The sequence below is a fragment of the Agelaius tricolor genome, unplaced genomic scaffold, assembly GCF_023055355.1.
Source record: "Agelaius tricolor isolate 1412-34295 unplaced genomic scaffold, bAgeTri1.0.p SCAF_10, whole genome shotgun sequence".
NCBI classification, from domain to species: domain Eukaryota; kingdom Metazoa; phylum Chordata; class Aves; order Passeriformes; family Icteridae; genus Agelaius; species Agelaius tricolor.
This window is the reverse complement of record NW_027269270.1, coordinates 23810337-23829836: the sequence shown is the minus strand read 5'-3', so window position 1 is coordinate 23829836 and position 19500 is coordinate 23810337. Positions and strand designations below refer to the sequence as shown.

General features: G+C 35.2%; 1 protein-coding gene across 2 annotated transcripts in view; it reads right to left on the bottom strand.

The window, feature by feature from the left end:
• PTPN4 (protein tyrosine phosphatase non-receptor type 4) overlaps positions 1 to 19500 on the bottom strand; it is a 110393-nt gene that overhangs the window by 50118 nt on the left and 40775 nt on the right. For both annotated transcript variants that reach the window (XR_011680406.1, XM_071435233.1), the window contains exons 3-10: positions 14011 to 14118; positions 11096 to 11138; positions 10921 to 10999; positions 7567 to 7611; positions 7271 to 7323; positions 5079 to 5199; positions 3925 to 4012; positions 3085 to 3173 (exon numbers count right to left, since the gene is read on the bottom strand). Coding sequence is in view for 1 of the 2 variants with exons in the window: in XM_071435233.1 (XP_071291334.1) it covers positions 3085 to 3173; positions 3925 to 4012; positions 5079 to 5199; positions 7271 to 7323; positions 7567 to 7611; positions 10921 to 10999; positions 11096 to 11138; positions 14011 to 14118 (626 nt within the window). In the remaining variant the exon portion in view is untranslated. The remainder of the gene's footprint in view (positions 1 to 3084; positions 3174 to 3924; positions 4013 to 5078; positions 5200 to 7270; positions 7324 to 7566; positions 7612 to 10920; positions 11000 to 11095; positions 11139 to 14010; positions 14119 to 19500) is intronic.

Genomic DNA, 19500 nt, shown 5'->3' with positions numbered 1-19500 from the left:
AATAAAATATATCTTTTAAAATGAAGAGATATTTGAAATCCTAGTCTAAAATGCAGATTGTCCTCAAACACGTGGAAGGAATCTCCTGATACCAAGCCCTGGTTCTCACAAGGGCTTTGCCACCCCAACCCTAGGGAGGGTGATAAAGCAGAACATGAGCAATCCAGCAAATTTATTGAGCAAGACCTCTTGGACACAGGTTCTAAACCAGTCACCCAGGGAAGATGCTCGAGGTAGCTCAACTCACAAACAAGAAAGGACTGTCCAGATTGAGAAGCCAAAGACAAGCTGGCTCCAGCAGCTGGGAGATGGTGAAGCTAAAGATCTGAAAGGAAGGGGATGGATGCAGCAGACTAAACCATGGGTTCAGGAGCGGGAACTCCAGTTTGTTCAGAGCTCTGGTGGGCAAAATCCCACAGAAGCTGCCTTTGGGTCAGAGGAACAGGTAGTCAGTATTAAAGGACAATCTTCTCAATCAAGAACGATCCTGATGTGCTAGAAAATAGGCAAGCATGAAAAGAGGTGAGCCAAGATGCACTCAGAACTGCTGACTGGGCTCAAACACATGAAGAAGTGTACAAGATGAGTAAGCAGGATCAGATGACCAAGGAAGAGCACAGTACCACTAGTCATTGAGGGATAAAACCAGGAGATGCACAGCACAACTGAATTACAACTGGCACTGGGTGCAAAAGGCATCAAACCTTTCCAGAGATACATCAACCACAAACAAGAAGCTAAGGAAAGCACGTTTCCAACTGCTGAACAGGTGGTCTAGTAGCAAAGGAAAGGATGACCTACTCCATGATCTTCTCCTTTGGTCTTCAATCTCCTTGGATTCCCAGATCTCTGTGCCTGGTAGGTAGCAAAGTTTAGGGAAAGGAAGAATTATATACAATACAGGAAGATCAAGTTAGGACACATGGATAAAAGGCAGCATCCTTTGTTTTCCTCTATTCCTCTCTTGTCTTCCTCCTCTTTAATTTCTCCCCATGATCAAAAAGTTCATAAAAAGCAATTTAGATATAATATCAATTAAGAGTGAGAGGGCAAAAACATTTTACTTGAGTCTTCTCTAAGCAATACAGTTAAATCTTTATTTCCTCCTGTGCACATGAATTTCTATCCTCTCACTTGTCTCAAAACTCAGGAGTACTGAAAAAGGGGAATCCAAATCTCTACTATACCTATAAAGCACTAGGAAGACACTACAGAGCTCCAGCTGCATAGGAACAAGAAAAAGTGGAAGCAAAAAGAAGTAGTATCAGTACTAGTGGCACAAGAGCAGCAACATGATTATGGATAGATAGAAAGAAAGGGTAATATGTCTATTATTAAGCTATATTGTGGAAATTGGTATTTCAGATTATTACTCATAGCAAAAGAAAGCCTCTAACAGGGTGAAATGGGGAAGGGTGGTTTTTTGTTTTTTTGGGTTTTTTTGTAAAGACCAATTATGTTGGAACTATAGTCTTCACAGCAAGAAATGAATATCCCTAGTGTCAGCTGATATGGTTGAATACAAAGAAGAACTGTTTAGGTAATTACACACACACAAAAAAACACACTAAAAATTTAGATCAGCATCCCTGGCATGCAAACAATATGAAGCAGAACTCAGAGAAACCTCCAACTTCCATTAGTGACGTGTAGCTTAATTATGACTTAGATTGTATGTACTCAGTAATTTACCAGTGTGATTTACAGAACCTATTTCTACTATTGCTGTTTTCCCAAAAATAACAGTAGTAAAATCAGACTGAAATAAAACCTTCCTGATTATTACAGCATTCCATTTGTAAAGCAGCCTTAGCCCAGAAATGGCTCCAACATCTCAAAACTCTCACCACATGAAGGATATCTCTCCTGGAATGTGTCACTATTATAAGGGTAGGTCTGACTGACTGGTACAGTAGTTTCAGGTTTATCTTTGCAAGTTCCAGTTTTAATTTACCCAATAACCATGAAGACTGGAAATTTAAATGCTTTGTAGTCATCTCCGTCTTATTTTTCTTCAAAGGCATACAGGTAAAATGTTTACCACATTCAGTTGTATTGGCTGCAGATAACACTTTGATATAGCTTCATCTTTTCTTTCTCTACGAAAATCAACTAAAATTTGACCAATGACACTGTTTCTCAGCTTGGTAAACCACAAAATATCTAACTTCCTACAATGAACCTTGAGACTAAGCTTAGCACAGAAAACCAGAATACCTCAGAAATTCACTGGGTTGCAGAAAAGATCAAGCACACATCAGCAGCAAAGAAAAATGCAAAATCAGTAGCAAATGAACAGTTCTGATCATTTCTCCTGAACGAACAGCTTTTGTGCCTGGTGAACTAATGTCTGCTATGACAATCTTATATGACTGACTTCACCCACTCAGAATGCAGCTATAGCAACTCAGCAACACAAGGAATAAGGCTGCCAAAGTGAACTCCAAACCAGCAAAGGAAACCAAACCAGCAGAGGAAACCTTACTTCTGCAGGAACTAAGAAAGGCATTTCCAGAAAGGCGACATAACTTCTGCAGAGCACCACAGAGCTTATAGAGTACTTGTAAAGAATTTAGAGATTCAAAGACTTTCTGCTGTAAATGCACTTTTTTGATCATATAATGAAAATGGTTATTTACAGATGAAGAGATGACAATATCCTAAATGTTCCACCTCAGTTATTCACAAGTACCATAACTACATTATATTTCAAGCACACAGTACAATTAATTTATAGGTCACAAAACAGGTAAAAGCACTCAATCTCTAGTTAATATTTTTCAATTCACCTGTCTCTTTAAAGACTGTAAGCTAGCCCATCACACTGGCCCTGGCTATATAGTTAATTAAAAGTAAAGTATGCTTATAAACCCCTGAAGAAAAAGAGTATTGAAATTCATACAGTTTCAAAGTTGTTTAACAGCACAGCATGCAGACCAGGACAAAACCCCCCTCACAAAATTCCCCATGGCACATGAGATAAATAATTTCAATGGGATACAAAACAACATAAGTTTCAGTCTTTTTAAGAGTGGTAAAAATATTTTGAAATAGCAAATAAAAACATTAAACAGCTGTCCTTACCACTGAAAGGTGTTAATTCGAACGCAGTTCTTAAAAATTAGTATTCCACCTGACATCACTCCAATCGTGATTTCATTGTTACTCTGATCCTTTAAAAGAATAAAGAAAATTACTTGAAGAACAGTATAAATATCTTTTCAAACCTCATATATATTCATTCTCATCTCTCTCTAAATACACAAAATAATGTGGAAGGAAATGTGTTTTAATAAGACAAATAAGAAATTAAATTATTCCCTCCTATTTAGGACAAACTTGCATGTCTGCTCTGAATTCCTTATAAGCTACCTCAAAATTTTAATTTCTCAAGTTAGATCTTCTGTCTTTCAACTACTTTGATGAAATAAATACAAGAGTATTCTGGTTTATTAAGAATAGCAGCACTAATACACTGGGTTGGCATTTGCTACACTAAAAGCAACCAGCAACCTTAATTCCTACCTGAAAGGAAATTGCAATCTCAGAACACAGAGAAGAGAGATTCTAAAACATACAATATTGCAAGCATATTTAAGTAGCACTTTTTTCTTGAAATATGTTTGCACTCTAATCAAGCACCTGCTATAGAACACTCAATATGGCATTCACGGCAACAAAGCTCAACCTGATTAACACACAGATAACTAAGCACAAATATGAGCAAAGAAATGCCCTCTCTATAGTGAAACAGTGGATATTCAATCAGTAAATGCCAGTAAGGCACCTAACAGTATAATATTTTTTCTCTTATTTTCTCTTGTAAGCAAAAGCCAGAAAAGCTCACAAAAAGAAAAGTGTATTTTTCCATAGATCTCAGAGGAATACATTTTTACTTTGCAACAGTAGTTCATCCAAACTTACCCTTGCATAGTGCAATTCAACTCCATAAAGTTCTAAGGTACGTGCTGTATTGAGATAATTGAACTCTGCTTCTGCAGGAGACAACCCTCTGAAAGAAAGCAGCTAAATCAGAAATGTTCTAACATGACCTCCCACATCAGGCTCCCCAGGTGAGTGCAGACAGAAAAATCTGCATTCATTTTACTACTTCTATCCCCACCCTGAAATCTGAATTTCCTTTCTTATGATAAACCGATTGTAACCCAAAAATTTTAACAGAAAAGTATTTATGTTTCCAAAAGAACAGAAGTCTTGACAAGAGCTCACAACACATTTTATTTTAATGTACTTTATCATTTAAATGTTTGTGGAGCCCTAGAATCTGGAAATTAGTTTTACAGTTCTGTATTTGGCATTGGTAATTTAAATTACCATCAGCTCACTCAAGTGTCTTTAACGTAGCTAAGAGAATTTTCTAAGCCTTTATCTGAAATTAATGTAACATTCTGTACTTTTGAAAGCAAAAATGACCTGATCAAGCAAATATTTTATAAATATTGCTTACATTTTGTTAAATTTAATTAACAAAAGGCACTTAAACTCTAAAATAGGAAGGAACCATCACTGGAAAGTACCACAACGTTAAATACTGAAAAAAAAATGTTTTCCATTGCTTCACTGCCTTTTCCTCTTTCTGAAAGGTCAGAGAATCGTACACAGGAAAGAGGAGATATTGAAGAAAAGGACTTTGTTACTTCTAAAGTAACTCTTTTACTGGAAAGAGAATCATGAAAACAAAGCCCTTATGCTCAAAACATTCCCAAAGACTGAAAAGAAATCTTAAAGAAAATATATCTGGCTAAGTTAATATCCAACATAATATGCACAAATGCTGTTTTCAGAGAACCTTTAACTCAACATGTTCATTATTTCACTAATTTAGATAGTCATATTCTGTATAGACCATCAATGGTATTTACTATACAGGTATTTAATCTAGAAAAAGAAAAAATCACATTATCTTAAAAGAAACAACCAAAACCAACCAACCAACCAACAAACCCAACAACCCACCCCAAAACCTTTAGGAAAAAATACTATTTTGTTTTGTATAATAGCACAGCATCAGCAGTCAGGATTTGACAAAGTCAGTATCTTCTGATGTAAATCCTTACATGTGCTGCTGATGTAATTTTGCTATTTCTTTTTCAAAGTCTTGAGGCTGGCTAGGGATGAAAGAATATTCTGAGAGGTAGCCTGGCAAGTTTTCTGAATGGTTGTAGTCTCCCAGCTCGGCTAAAATATTAAAGAGAGAGGTTATTGTTTATCACTGATGTATTTGGCATTGTGCAATGCCCCCAAATTCACATGAGTTTGCTCCCACATAATTTATGATCCACAGCAAAGAAAAATAGAGAAGACATTTGGACTCCCATCTTCCCTTTTGAATGAACAGTCATATTCTCAGTGAATATCATTGAGATTATTTAGAGAGAGCTTTGATTATGCACTTATGAAGGAAGTCCATAAAGTGTTTAATTTTTAACAGACAAATCAATCCATAAATGCTGTCATTACAGCTAGCACTAAGTAGGATATATATATATATACATATATATATATATATATATATATATATATATAGGAAAGTATTCAATTTTCTCTTAATATTTTACTTTTGCTTGTTTTCATGTGATTACACAAGTTTATTCTTTTAGCACTACAACTGCTATTTCATTATGAAGATCTGCAAAGTCTAGCTACTCATTCTGCACCAAAATACACTCAGAAGCATTAGAAAAATATTCTTTGCACATTCAATTGTATGTATGAAACAAAGTACACATACATACACCTATACTGAAACTATTCTACTTGAAACTACTAAAATGTGTGTTTACATAACTTGTAACACTTTCCTAAAATTATAAGAAATAGATTACAATCACATTTGTCAGAAAACAACATATTAACAACATTTGCTTAAATTCTTTGAGGTTTTCTAACCACAGTAGAAAAAAAATCAGCTTTTAGTATCTGCAATCCATGTAGCAGATCCACAGTGAAACAAGAATCCACAAGAAACAGATCCACAAGAAACATAAAATGAAAAGAGGAGAGATAACAGCAATAAATCATGATCTGGGGTCCTGGGCAGGCCTAGCAGCACTGACAAGACAGAAGAAGGCACTTATTGAGCAGGAGGATGAGGAAAGGAAGGGAAGGTCACTTGCATCACCTCTAACAGATCCTACTTTAAATAATTTAAAAACTAGAAAATTGGACCAGGTTTCATAGCAGAATACACTCCTTGCTGAAATCCAAGAGTAAAGGACTGAGATCTGCTATTTACATGTATTTATAAAGAATCCAGGAAGTTTATTACTAGGCAGGTACAGGAATCATTAGAACTCTGCACGCTGGCAAACTTAGTAGCAGCAGGATGTCATGGATAAATGTAAATACAATGCATTGTGCATACCCACCACTTCTACAATATTTCAAAAAAACCCATATTGTGTTCTTAAAAGCTTAGAATGTTATCAAGTTTTCATAGTTCCCGTTATCAAATACTTCATCTCTTCTAAGACAAATTCCTAAGGTATGACAGCATTTGCAGTACATTTTTCAGGCAGCTGAAGTGTGGGAGTTTTGTTTAAGAGAAACTGTTCTATTGATTGACCTACAAAAAGGTGACCACTGAGCAAAACCATGCATAAAACATGACATCACCATTACTATATATTTTTTATGAAAGTATTAACATGGACACTGTTTCTCTGATATGTACAAAGTATACAAAGTACTAACGTGGATGTATCTTCAACAGTAAAAAAACACATGAATGTGAATGAATATATTGGTATTGCTTCATTTCAGCTTATGAAGAAAAATTGAGTGAGGAAGAAAACTAAATCTCAGTTTTCAAGACTCATCTACTCACTGGGTGGCTTAAAATTGCAAAGACAGGTATTGAACCTTTTGGCCAGATAAGACCAGAACTCCCTTTTCCACACCTATTTGGAGGTTCACTGTATAGAATGTTAAACATGTTCTAGTGTCTTAAGAAATACTTTTTAGTATCATTATCAAGGCCACAATTCCATGCTTCAGAATGCACAGGAATTAAAGAGTATTGATTTGGGGTTTTCTAACAGTGTGGCTTTAAGTATTTTTTCCATATCCAATTCAGCAAAACATGCTGGGGGAGGACAACCAATCAATGTCCTTAATCATGAGAAAATTAGCACCATGCCCACAAACACCAAAGTATAATGCTATACAAAGTACATTCTTTGGAAACTAATCAATAAGACTTTTTCTATATTTCAGTATTAGCAAGTACACAAACAGTAATTATACTTACATTGAACAGCATAGGAAGCCAGAAGAGCAGCAGTATTATAAGGACAGGGCAATCTGTTTTGTTTTTAAAATGACAAATAAATAAAATTACATATTTCATATGACATTTGGTTTTGAAAACCCTAGTCTTTTATAGTCTATGGACAAATTTGACAGGTAATTATTATAAACATTTCCACTTGCATAGACAGTGATTTAACCTTAATATGTTTTTATTTTTGCAGGCAAAATCTTCTATTATGAACTTTTTCTTGACCAGATTTGCATTTAATGCTTAACACAAGAAAAATTTCTTACCTTCCAGTAAGAATGTCCTGCTTAATTTGCAAAAAGTACTGGTACCTTATTTAGAAAAGCAAACAAAAAACACTACAATTAAAATTAAAATTATTCCATCATTTTTCATCAATTTAATATAATTTGCTATCAGTTAGTGTAAAACTAACACTGGACATTTTGCATGCTATTACACCTCTCAGTTAACTTCCCTTTAGAAGCTCAAGTTTTCTTTAAATTATGATGTGAAAATGCTTGTTTTAGAAATTAATCTAGCTTTTTCATGCCCACTCTTTCAAGTCAAGAAGGAGATTGATAGAACAAAAAGAACAGCCAAACATTTTAAAACACAAACTACTTCCCACCAAACAGGAGCACCAGAAACACCATGACTTGGAACTCCAACAAGCCAGAAAGTACAAACCAATTTCCCTCTAAATTACTTCCTTTGTTTCTCCAACAAACCCCAAATATTTTGTTAATGTCTCAGAATGAATCTTTTGTTCATTCAGTTTAGTTCCTTCGTATTTCATTCAGAGGTTTTAGAAAATTTGACAAGAGTATAACATTTACATCAAGTGGCAAATCACACCTGCTACAAAGCTTCACTGAACTAGAGATTGCAGTGGGGTACCAAACAAGATTTATCAAGGTGACAGGATATTAGCAAAAGTTTAAACTTTCAGAATAAAAATCCTTAGAACATAAAAGCTGCTGTAGAATTTGTCTCCACTGCCTTTTAAATTTTTTAATAGAAGTATTACTGAGTGGCAAATTTAAACATCATTTCTGCTTTCTTATAAATTTAAACCCTAAATTATTACTATTATAACAATCATGTTTTCCTTTGTGTAGTTCTAAATCAAAAGCTGGGCCATACCCATTCATTACAAACACCAATATTACATATGAAAAGCACTAAATATTTAGTATTTTTTCCCAACAACAACTTCAACTAAGAAATTAAAGCCAAAATATATCACTTTATTACACATGACATCTCCTAACTGTGTAGTCTTCAGAAAGTGGAGTCTTTCTGAAGTCTTCACATTATCTACCACTTAAAGTCTTACACAAACATTTACAAATATCCACAGAGAAATCCAATTATTTAAAAGCTATATAACAGCAGAAAGGTAAAACATTCCATGTTTGTAAGAATATGAGGGAAAACATTTGTGAACTGACAAGCTCAACCCCTACAAAAACATCTAGAGATGCTTTAACTGACCAAAAAGGCAAGAAGCTTAGTTAAAAGATACTAACCTCAAGAAGTTAAAACTTAGACATTCTCCAGACTTTAGAGATCTCAATTATTTCAAATACTTAAAATGCATATTGAAATAAAAAAATAGATAAAGCAAATTTTTTTACTGATTAATAAATGCAATAAATTACATATATTAAATAGATATGCTTCACATGCTTTTCTTGAGCATCTCTTCACAAATATACAGCTGCACTTCCATTTTATTTGGATTTTTTCAGTATAAAGCTTTATTAGAAATATTTCATGGTACTTAAAGGACATCTTGATTAAGGGACACCAAGCAGAGTTCATCTTCTGTCCACTGTTTTCACTGAACAGTGAGGTTAATGGTTTGTTAGCCAATCACCAGTTTGGACACTGAAGCCTCACATATTATTGAGCAAAATGGGAAATCAATAGAAGCTTTAGCAAAGCAGATCTGCAAAAGCCTGAACAGACTCCACTAAAACAACAAAGGCAGCACTGCATGACCATGTTTTCATCGTGCTTATATAGCTATAGCTAGAGAAGGGCAGGACAGAATTACTGCTAATGGAGTCAACGTTAATAAACAATTCTCCCTGCCACGAGGAGCACTAATGAAGCTTCATTCCCTCCCCAGCCAAGTTCCAAGCAAAGCTCTCACTGAGCTCCCACTGACCTCTCCTGACCCAGGGCATTCAAACCTGCCTTGCTCACGTGAACGCACAGAGAGCTGACAAGACACTGAACCTTTCCCTGACAGCTCTTCATGCTGCTTTCATGTGTTGAGCCATTCCTCTGTTCTCATGGAATTTGTAAAAACTGAGCATTTTGGAGCAGTCTCAGCTTCAGCTGGAATTGTCAGAAGTTGCACTGTCTTTTCTTTCCCTTTTTTGAGGCAGGAATACTGATTATGTGAAAGGATCCATATTTGTGACATGGCATCCTAACTTCACTCCAAAAAAGCCCATGGATAATATCTCCCTCTTTATAATAATTCCAAATACAAATGAGTTTTCTCAGGGGCAATTAGGTCTATTAGCAAAAAAGGCAGAGCTGACCTAGATACAGAAACCATACATTATTTCCCCTTTAAAAGAAAGCTGTGTTTATAGCTTTGTATTTAGAGAATAGCACTTCTCCGGTTATCTCCTTCTTTATGGTTTACTTCACACTGATCAACATTTATCCTTTTTTTCATCTCCTCAGGAATACTACATATTTTCCTTTAATTCAGAAAACATGTTTTTCGTTATTCATTATTTTGATAGAGAAAATTGCCAAATTTTCCTAGAGTAAATATTTCAGTAAAACAAAGTCTCATGCAGAATCTCTGGGAGTCATTTTAGTGAATTCTGTCTGCATAGATATGTGCAGAATTTTGTCCAAAATATGACAAATTAAAGGCAATGACAAACAAATGTGGACTCAAATTGTCACAGTTTTGGTACTCAGGTTTCCAAAGCTATCCGCAATCATTTTTTTGAATGGGGTTGACCTGTTTTCAGAATGGCCGACATCCAGAAATTCCAATCTGTCAATTCATGCCATTTTTGTAGAGGGCCAGAAGTAATTAAAAATATGGAAAATTTGAGGCATTTCTTCAAGGACTAATTGCAATTCACAAGCTTCTGATTTTGATTCACACTGAGCATTTTCTTTAACAGATTTCAACACACTGCTATCAAAATAAACTTACGTGATTCAAACTACAACTACAACCATAGAGAGATTAATTTTATTACTATTAAGAAGAAAATTGGGGAGGAAAACATGCAGAATGCTCAGCAATTTTTTTGTCACAAAGGAGAACTTGGAAGGATAGAATTAAATTTGTACTTAGTGGTAAATACTGGGATTAAGTTTTTCCTCTTTTCTCTATTTTCCCTTTTCTGTTTCTACTTGGTAGCATTTGCTTCATGTAGTTACTTCACTTTGCATATAAACTCATAAGTTTATTCACAGAGGCCTTTTGTTATACTGATTTGGTACAACTGCATAGCTCATATCTGTAATTATTAGACAAAACTTAGAAGCTTGTACATACAACAAAAATGAGTTAAAAGAAAATTTCCATGTTATACCATAAATAAATTAATGACTGTTCTAGAGAAGTATTTTATTGACAAAGCAACCAGACCTACCTTGTATATTCCTCTTGGAGCTTGTTTGGGTCACCTACAAAAAACTTAACTCTGAAGTTCAGACTGTGAGGAGATCCTCCTATGGTCAAGAAAAGTTATTTCTAATTAATCAGGGCACCCTGGAAAAACAGCATAATAACAATAGATGAATTGACGAAATACATACATTACTCACTTTTTAATTGTTTCCTGATAGGTTTGTTTGGATCCAACCACCTCTGGAAAGAGACAAATTGTAACACAAACTTCAGAGAAACAAAGTGCAAATCACAGCCTTATACATCAAGAAACTGGTGCTTTTTATTACTTTTTACTTGGTCTTTTACCAAAATGCCTCACTGGCATACACAGGCTTATTACTGATTCTGGAGACATCACCACTATCATCAACAACTGCTACTGCTCTTCTTTCCCCAAGATTAACCTATGTTGTTCAGATACCTGTTTTACAGCAGTAATTCCCCTTTGAGTTGCTTCCGTGATTGTCACAGGAGCCTGAGAGAGGTCAGATGTGTTTAACAACTGTCAGCTACTCTTTAAGAAGAACCACCTAAGCTAGTGAAGAGCTGTAAGCAGGCTCATTTACCCAACTCAGAAGTTAACTTGTTCAACTACTTCCAGTACTTCTGACTCTGGATTTTGTGAGTCTGCCACATTCAGGGAGTGATCCCACTGGCTCAAACTGCCAGCCTGTGTCAGCACTGCTACATCACTAACTTGATCTTGGAGGCCAGAGACTCAGCACTCAGCCTCCTGGATTAAGGACTACAGAATAATTTTACTGAACAGTTCCAAATATTGATTATTTCTGCAAGAGAACACTGCTGTGTACAGGCAGAGCTTTATAAAAATCAATGTGGCAAATTTCAACTAAAAGTATGACTGCCTGGAATGTTCTGCAAGTTGTTTAAACCACTGCCCATCAGCAACCCAGCAGTCTCTGTACACACCAACCCAGTCCAGGTAACTCCTAAGACGATCTTTGGTATAAATACTGTTCAATTCCTTGAGCTGCCTTGCAAGGCAAGTCCACAAGCCTGAGGAAATCATTATATGGGCACAGTTCCTAAGCAGTGACAGACACCTAACCCTTACAGAGTGCAACTCCCTCACACTTATCACAGGGCTTTTTAGTTTTTTCAGGTGAGGGATGAGGAAGCAAACACACAGGTACCTGAGCTACCCAACACACACTGTGGATCTGAAGTTAGTCCTGTAATTTTTAGTGAATTAAAAAATCCATTTTTTAATTCATTAGCCTGAATTTTTTCATGAGGAATAACAAATAATGATGACTAGATCCACATGCTGTATCCTTGTAGTAGTTAGCTCAAGAGGAAGTAAAGAGACTGTTTGATGCAGCCTCAAAGGTGTGAATACCTGAAAAAAAAAAGCCTCAAACAGGATCAATTAACTTTTAAGACTAAATGTAAAAGCTTAAAGAACACTCTAGCCAGGGATATATAGGTAATTTATATAAGAGTCTTTCAAAACATGTCAACAGATACTTTTTTTTCCCTTCGATATTAATACTATAAAAAAACCACAAAGGCTCTGCAATTCATGAAATCCATGTTTAAACACAATGGTAGAGGTTTCACACTCAATTAGCAGAATCCCATTTTCCTCATCATCTTTATCTGCTGCTGCATTAACTATATCTTAGCACTATTCTGGTGTGTTATTTCACAAATAACTAGAATATTCATCAACCCAATATGGTGTCCTTGTCCAAATGAATCAAGTGTAAAAGTAAATGTGCATCAAAACCTGAAATTATTCAAACCCATGCATTCTTCAAGCTTGCATGACTAATATCGGTAATATTTCTTTTTAGCTCTGACACATTGTTTTCATGGCAACTAGATAGTGCTGAAGAGACAAAATATTTAGAAACTAAAAAAATTTAAAACAATCTTTAAAGTATGTTCTTGTACCAAATACCTGATAAGTCACTGCTTCAGACTAACCCTTAATCAGATCCTTGTATTACAGTGTTGTACTCAGCTGCTTCCAGAGAGATAAACTAAAAGAAAGAGAGCTTAGAGGTCTACCCTTGGAAAGCCAGAAAAATTTCTGAATGTTGAGTGAAATATTGACCAATATTCAATTAAATACTTCTTTTAAAAAGATGAAAAATAATTCAGCCTTTCTTCTGCTTGCCTATGTTTTTTAAGCCTGAAACAAAGTTTAGAATAAAAATATTACACAGGCAGTCCACCAATGTCTTAACAGAACTGTCAACAAGTGAATGTGGCTGACTTTTGATGCACAAATTGGGAAGTAATTTTTGACCCCATCATTGTGCTGCACATATAGTAAGAATTAGGTAAGGAACTGTCTTATAAGGAATAATGCTTAGCTAAACTGCACTTTGCAAAACGAGTATTGAGCATTTGATACTTATAAAAGAAAATATCCAAGAACTGCTCTTCAGGCAATCAAGATCCCAGTAGGACCCAGTAACTAGTGCAGTGAATGCTGCATTTGCATCTTTTAGTTTCTATTCATGATTTACAATTTTTCAGTTGTGTAGAATTTCCTTCCAATTAAGCTCATGAACTGTCGTAAATACTCATTTCCAAGGGAGTCCCTTCTTTGTTAAGGTGATAAAATGACTGCCCTTGTCAGATACTGGACTATACCAAGCACTACTGAAAGATCACCAAGGTATCTGGGCTGCCAACAGACACTCCATACACGACAATCTAAAACTCCCTTGTTATTCTGTAAGTCCTAATGACAAATACAACTACAAAACAAATCTAAAACAAATTCACTTTTTTGACAATGATAATGCAATCTAGTAAACAGATAAAATAGAACAAGCAATATCCTTTTAAGATATTACTTCATAAGCACAGAACTCCATATTTTACTCCAAACCTGGGACTATTAACATGCAATTTTATTGTAACTACAATAAAAGATGATAGATACCCTCACAAATGACACAGTTGGGGAAGATGGCACAATCTTGCAATGGCTTCTATTTAGCTCTCTTTAAATAACACAAACCACAGTGATGAACATGATTATGAGTTTTAAAGACTGTACTTATAAAACAGAGTTTTTTAAGGGATAACTTACAGGGTTATCAGTAGATTCATCAGCCAACTGTAAACCAAAGTAATCTCTCTCTGTCAAATCGAGATGCTTGAAGACTACGTCCAACAGAACTTGGCCCTGATCGTGTTTCTGCAGAGAAAAAATACAGACCTTTTCTTTAATCAATAAATATATATAACTGGACACACAGATTTCAGGCAGGTAGAGCACATATAAATTCTTTCAGATGTGCTCTAGCAGCACTTTTTAAAATACCACAAAGTGTATCCCAGCAGCACTATTTTTAAACGAGCTTCATCTCTTTTTGAAACATATGTAAGGAAATCATTTTTCTTCTCTGACATTTTCTGACAGTAAGAACTTCTCACTTCTCAGCTAGCTACATGATTATTTCTGAAAGCCTTTCATTAGCCAAATTTGATATGTAAAAGGAGAGCAGAAAAGGAAAAAAAACAGTCAGGAATTAATAAAGAACTCAGTGCAAACAAGAATCTTGTTTGGGTCACCGAATTCAAATGTACAGGTCTACACAAAATATCCTTCCTGATCTCAAAATCTATTCCTGACTTTAAATGAACCAGCATATTGAAAATGTTTGCAAAGTTTAATAGCATAGACAGCTGAAACAGCCAAATACCTAACCAAGAAGTATCATTAACATACATTCTAAGATAGCACTTCACTCTATATTAATTAATTCAAGGTAACTTAGTAGCAGTAACACTTCTTTTCAGAGTCAAGTGAACAAACTTGATTTCTACTACAGGGACAAATGTTACCCACAAAATGATATAAAAAGAATCTGTAGTTGTTAGTACCTAGCAATTTTTGCCTAACCTGGAAATACTGCCAACATAGTAATTGAAAGTCTGAGTGTGCCATTATGACAGGACTCAATAAATACGTTTGGTGAAATCTGAAGGGAGTTTCCCAAAGAAGTTAAAAGTGTCATAGCACCTTGAAATACAAAAGACAAGCAAAATTCTGCAAGAACTGTCAAACAAGAAGAAATGTGAAAGAGATGATTGATACATTTTCCACCCAGATTTTCTACTTTTTGTCACCAAGCAGAGAAGCTTCTAATAATCTTCTAGGTGCCAAGTATTATTGCAGCTACAGTGGATTTGATACATTGTGCCTTGTTTACTGTAGGCAGTAAGAATAATTTTAGAGTTTTAGAACAAAAATCCCTGCTGTTCTGCTCCCAAAAGACCCTGATTTGCACAGAGATTACATAACAGTTTACCTTTAGCTGTTGAAATGGAAGTACGTAGCTAAAAGATCAAGATAAGGTTGCAAGAATTCCATTAATACCCATACAAGAGAAAAATCTACACATCTACCTTCAGACATCTTTTAACATCTAAGAGCATCCTATCACAACTAACTTTTTTTATTCAGATGAAACTACACTGAATTCAACTGAAGTTTAATAAATTGTCAGAGGCAGTTATTTGAGCCTAAAAACTCCAAGAAGCATGATAATTTATTTCAAAATAATAAACAAGTAGAGAATAATTATACACAAATTATGTCTGAAATAATCCCATGAGGACAATCATACCCATAACTTTGCATATATCTTTAAGTTGAAATTACATAAGGGATATATTTCAGGTCCCATATAAATCTGGCTAAATTGAAGTGACCTAAGAATTCCAGTATTTACTTTGCCAAAAACCTTATTTTTCCTTAAATGGTACAGAGAAGATGTCTTACAAAATGTAGGAGCACCACTGATAAGAAGTCCACCACTGAAAAATTTACTTTACAAATTACTAAAAACAAGCAAAGAAAAAAACAGATGTTAACACAATAAATGTACAACAGCATAAATGCATAAGGCATTTTTTATATACAATCCAAATATAGTCATTTTAATTTTTACTAAATTAGAAGTTTCTGTTATATTTTGAAATAAACCGATAATCAGTACAATTTTTACAGCAAATAAAGCTAATTTTAAAATTACATAGCAACACTAATTGCCTCTTGGCATTTTTCCCACGTAGATTTAAATAAGAACACAAACTAAGAACTTATAACAGTAACTACCAGAAAATGGGAGATGTCTGGAACCTAAGTTTAGTCTTGCAATTACCACAGCTGACATGTTACTTCCTCTAACAGCATGCAGATACCATCTCTGTAGCTTTTTTCCAATCTAATCCTGCCAATGTATACTGTTTCTTAAAAACCTGAACAAACGCTTCCTAATGAAAAAAGCTTAGAACTGGCTGATCAGTTTGAATTAAGAAAAACAAAACAGCATTCCACAACCACAAGGGAAGGTATTTTTCCTGCAATTGAGCAGCAAATTTGGTAAGAGAAGACAGGTTTCAACATGAAGCATTTGTTTGGATCACAATGTTTTACTTAGTGCAAAATAAAGATAAGCATCTAGCAAAACCAGACCTTAGCTTAACCCATCTCTGATATTTATGTAATGATGTTGCAGCTTGCCAAAGCAGGTGAAGGTCACAATTCTGCTTGTTGAGAAAGATCCAAAATACTTGTAATACTATCATAACACTGAACAGCTGCTCAAAAATATATAAAGTATGAAAGCATGTTTAAATATCTGATTTTTTTTATAGAAAAGCAAACCAAATAATTGTAAATGAGCATAATAGGACACTTCCTTTGTTGCTACAGATTCAAGTTAAACATTATTTTCTCATAAAACAAGAAATAATGAAAACATGTATGAAAAATGGGAGCTATCTAAGACAAAACCACAAGAGTTAGACACAAAAATGTCCAATTTTTTCTGAATTGAAGAATTAGAGGGTTATATGCACATACTAGTCATTGCTGGAGGTAGAATGTCTCACAAATTTTGGATTCTTAGGTCAAATTTGACATAGACACTAGACATCAATACATGAACTGCATTTTATGAAGTATTAATCATCTAGTATCACTAGATATATACAGATTAATTTTTAATTGCAAAATGATTGTCACTTGTTCACAAACACCATGTGTGAAAATTGAGGCAGACACCTGCAGGTTTACACATTACACAGGTCTGATGCCTGCTTAGCAGCTCCCACCTTTTTCTCCATCCCCATAACTGACATTCTGGTTTTGCTGCTGCCCACAGAACTGGCTGCACCCACAGCAAACACCACGAGGCATTGCTGCCGTGTCAGCCCAAAAAAATTTGGATTTCTGATGCCAGAGGAAGGGGATGACAGGTTCTGGGCTTTCATGGAGAGGGTCACAGCTCTGCTGCTCACATATTTGTGGGAGGCTGTGCTCCTTCACTACTGGGAACACAACCCCTTTCCCTTGCAGTTCACCACAATGCCTGGGCTAATGCTCCAGGACATGCACTCCCCAACACTGCTCAACTCTCTCCTTTCCTTCTACAATGGATGCTATTATTTTAATTTCTGGGTTTTTTTGGTCAAAGAAAAAAGGGCAAGTATCAAAGTAATACTGAAGATTAAATTACTAAAAATTACTAAAAAGGTCTAAAATTACAAAGGGGTGGTATGGGGTTTTTTTGTTTGGTTTGTTCTTGTTTGGTTTGAGTTATTTTACAGGTTTTTACACTTTGATTCCATCAGAGCGTTAAATTCATTAAGTTTGACGTTCTGGGATAGTAAAGGCTCCAAATTGAAACATTTGTCCATGACCATTAGCTTTTCTCACAGAACCACCCACCCCATCTACCTTGACATACTGGCTTTCAGGGAATATAAGTAAGCCAGCCTGCATGGAAAAGATGTAATTTTAGGTATTTAAACAAGTAATTAAAACAAATTAAAGTAATTTGATCTCGAAGAAACAGTTTTACGGTAATGCAAATCATCCTGATCATGTTGTTAACTCCCATCAGCCTTCTTTCTTCTAGCTGCATGTTCTACTGAAATCTGCTTTTCAGGATGGAAGGAGGATTTCTTCATTTGGTAAGCAGAGCATTTTAAAGAAAGGGTTTTTACTCCTCAAACATAGGCACAGGTTCATTCTAACTGATTCTTCTGCCTGGAAGCAATGCAGCATTTCTCTGGCTACAAACCATGGGGATTATCTGGTTTGATTTGTTACGCTCTCTACAAGGTAAGGCTTAGCACAAAGGTGCCTTTTGTTCAGATCAATGGAAAGGCCTGGTTGAATTGTGAACTTAGAACATCACATAAATTATCGAGAGACATTGTCTGTGATCAGCACTTTGCTGTTGGAGAAGAAATAGCATTTGAGTACGTTTTTATGAACACATCACTGCATCCTCCAGATGATTTTTACAATCATTAGCATACAAAATACCTATAGCAATCACCAGGAGAAAAATAAAAGCTGCTAATTTATTTGATGTTAACTTTGTTCTTCCTATTTTGAAAACAAGTCCATAAATATTTATGGCTAAGTATAGTGTCAACCACAATAAAGTAAACCAAAGTTATAAAACCTGAGAACCTGTACAGCATGTAGGTTACATTTGCTACAAATGAATACTCTATTACTCCCTATTTGTGAAAAAATAGATTGAGGCTAAGACATGAGATCAAGATGTTCAGCATCAAGGAACTTTTAATTCCCTAGACTCAGTTTTAATAGACAAACTTGCAGGCTGATCTGTCTAAGCAGTAAAGCATGATCCATGCAACTAAAATATTTAGTACACTAGGGAGGTGGTAAGAACATATTACATAATTTTTTCTTGGGAGAGACAGAACAGACTTTTGAGGATTTATAGCTGGTGATTCTGCTTTTCTTAGAGGCACTAGTATCCTCTAAAAATGTACAGCTTTTGAACACCTAGATCAGAAGGAAGCACATCTCCCATACCTACTGCCCAGCAATTATTCCTTATTCTTCCCTATTTTTACTTTCTTCATAAGAAAAAACCACAAGACAGATACTTTAATGGAAAACTCATGCACCTGAAAGCAAAGATGACAACATTTACAATTTCTTATGCACTTCTAATGCTTTATATCCAACTACATTCTGCACATACTGCTTTTTGGCAGGCAGTATAGACTGGGAAACTATTAGCAAGGATGAGAAGTTAAGAGATACAGAAAAAGGGAAAGCATATAGAAAAAAATATCTCAGAAGGGAAAGGAGGCTTGATGTTAATAAATTCAGGTCTTTAAAAATCTGTCCCTCAGCTCCATCATCCAAAATTCCCATACTTTACTACTCAGAAGTCCAGGAAAATGAAGTATTTTTTTGAATGAACTACAAAAATGCTTCAAGAGAATATCCTAAACCCTTCCATCTTGACTGACATATCTAAAACAAATCTGCCTCTGAACCTCAAGCCTCTGGCTGCTGCATTCTTGCAAGTTTTTGCCAGATAACAGCTTTCAGTTGTGATCAGCAGCTGCAGGCTCTAACCACTGATTACAGAACAGAAAAAGGCAATCCCTCTCACAAATCTTCCCTGAAACATTCAAATCTATCAATATCCTTGCTGAACACTGGGTTTCAATATAATTCAATATAATTACTGAGCATTAGAATTTCTTCAAATACTCTGAATTGTATTTCTCCATA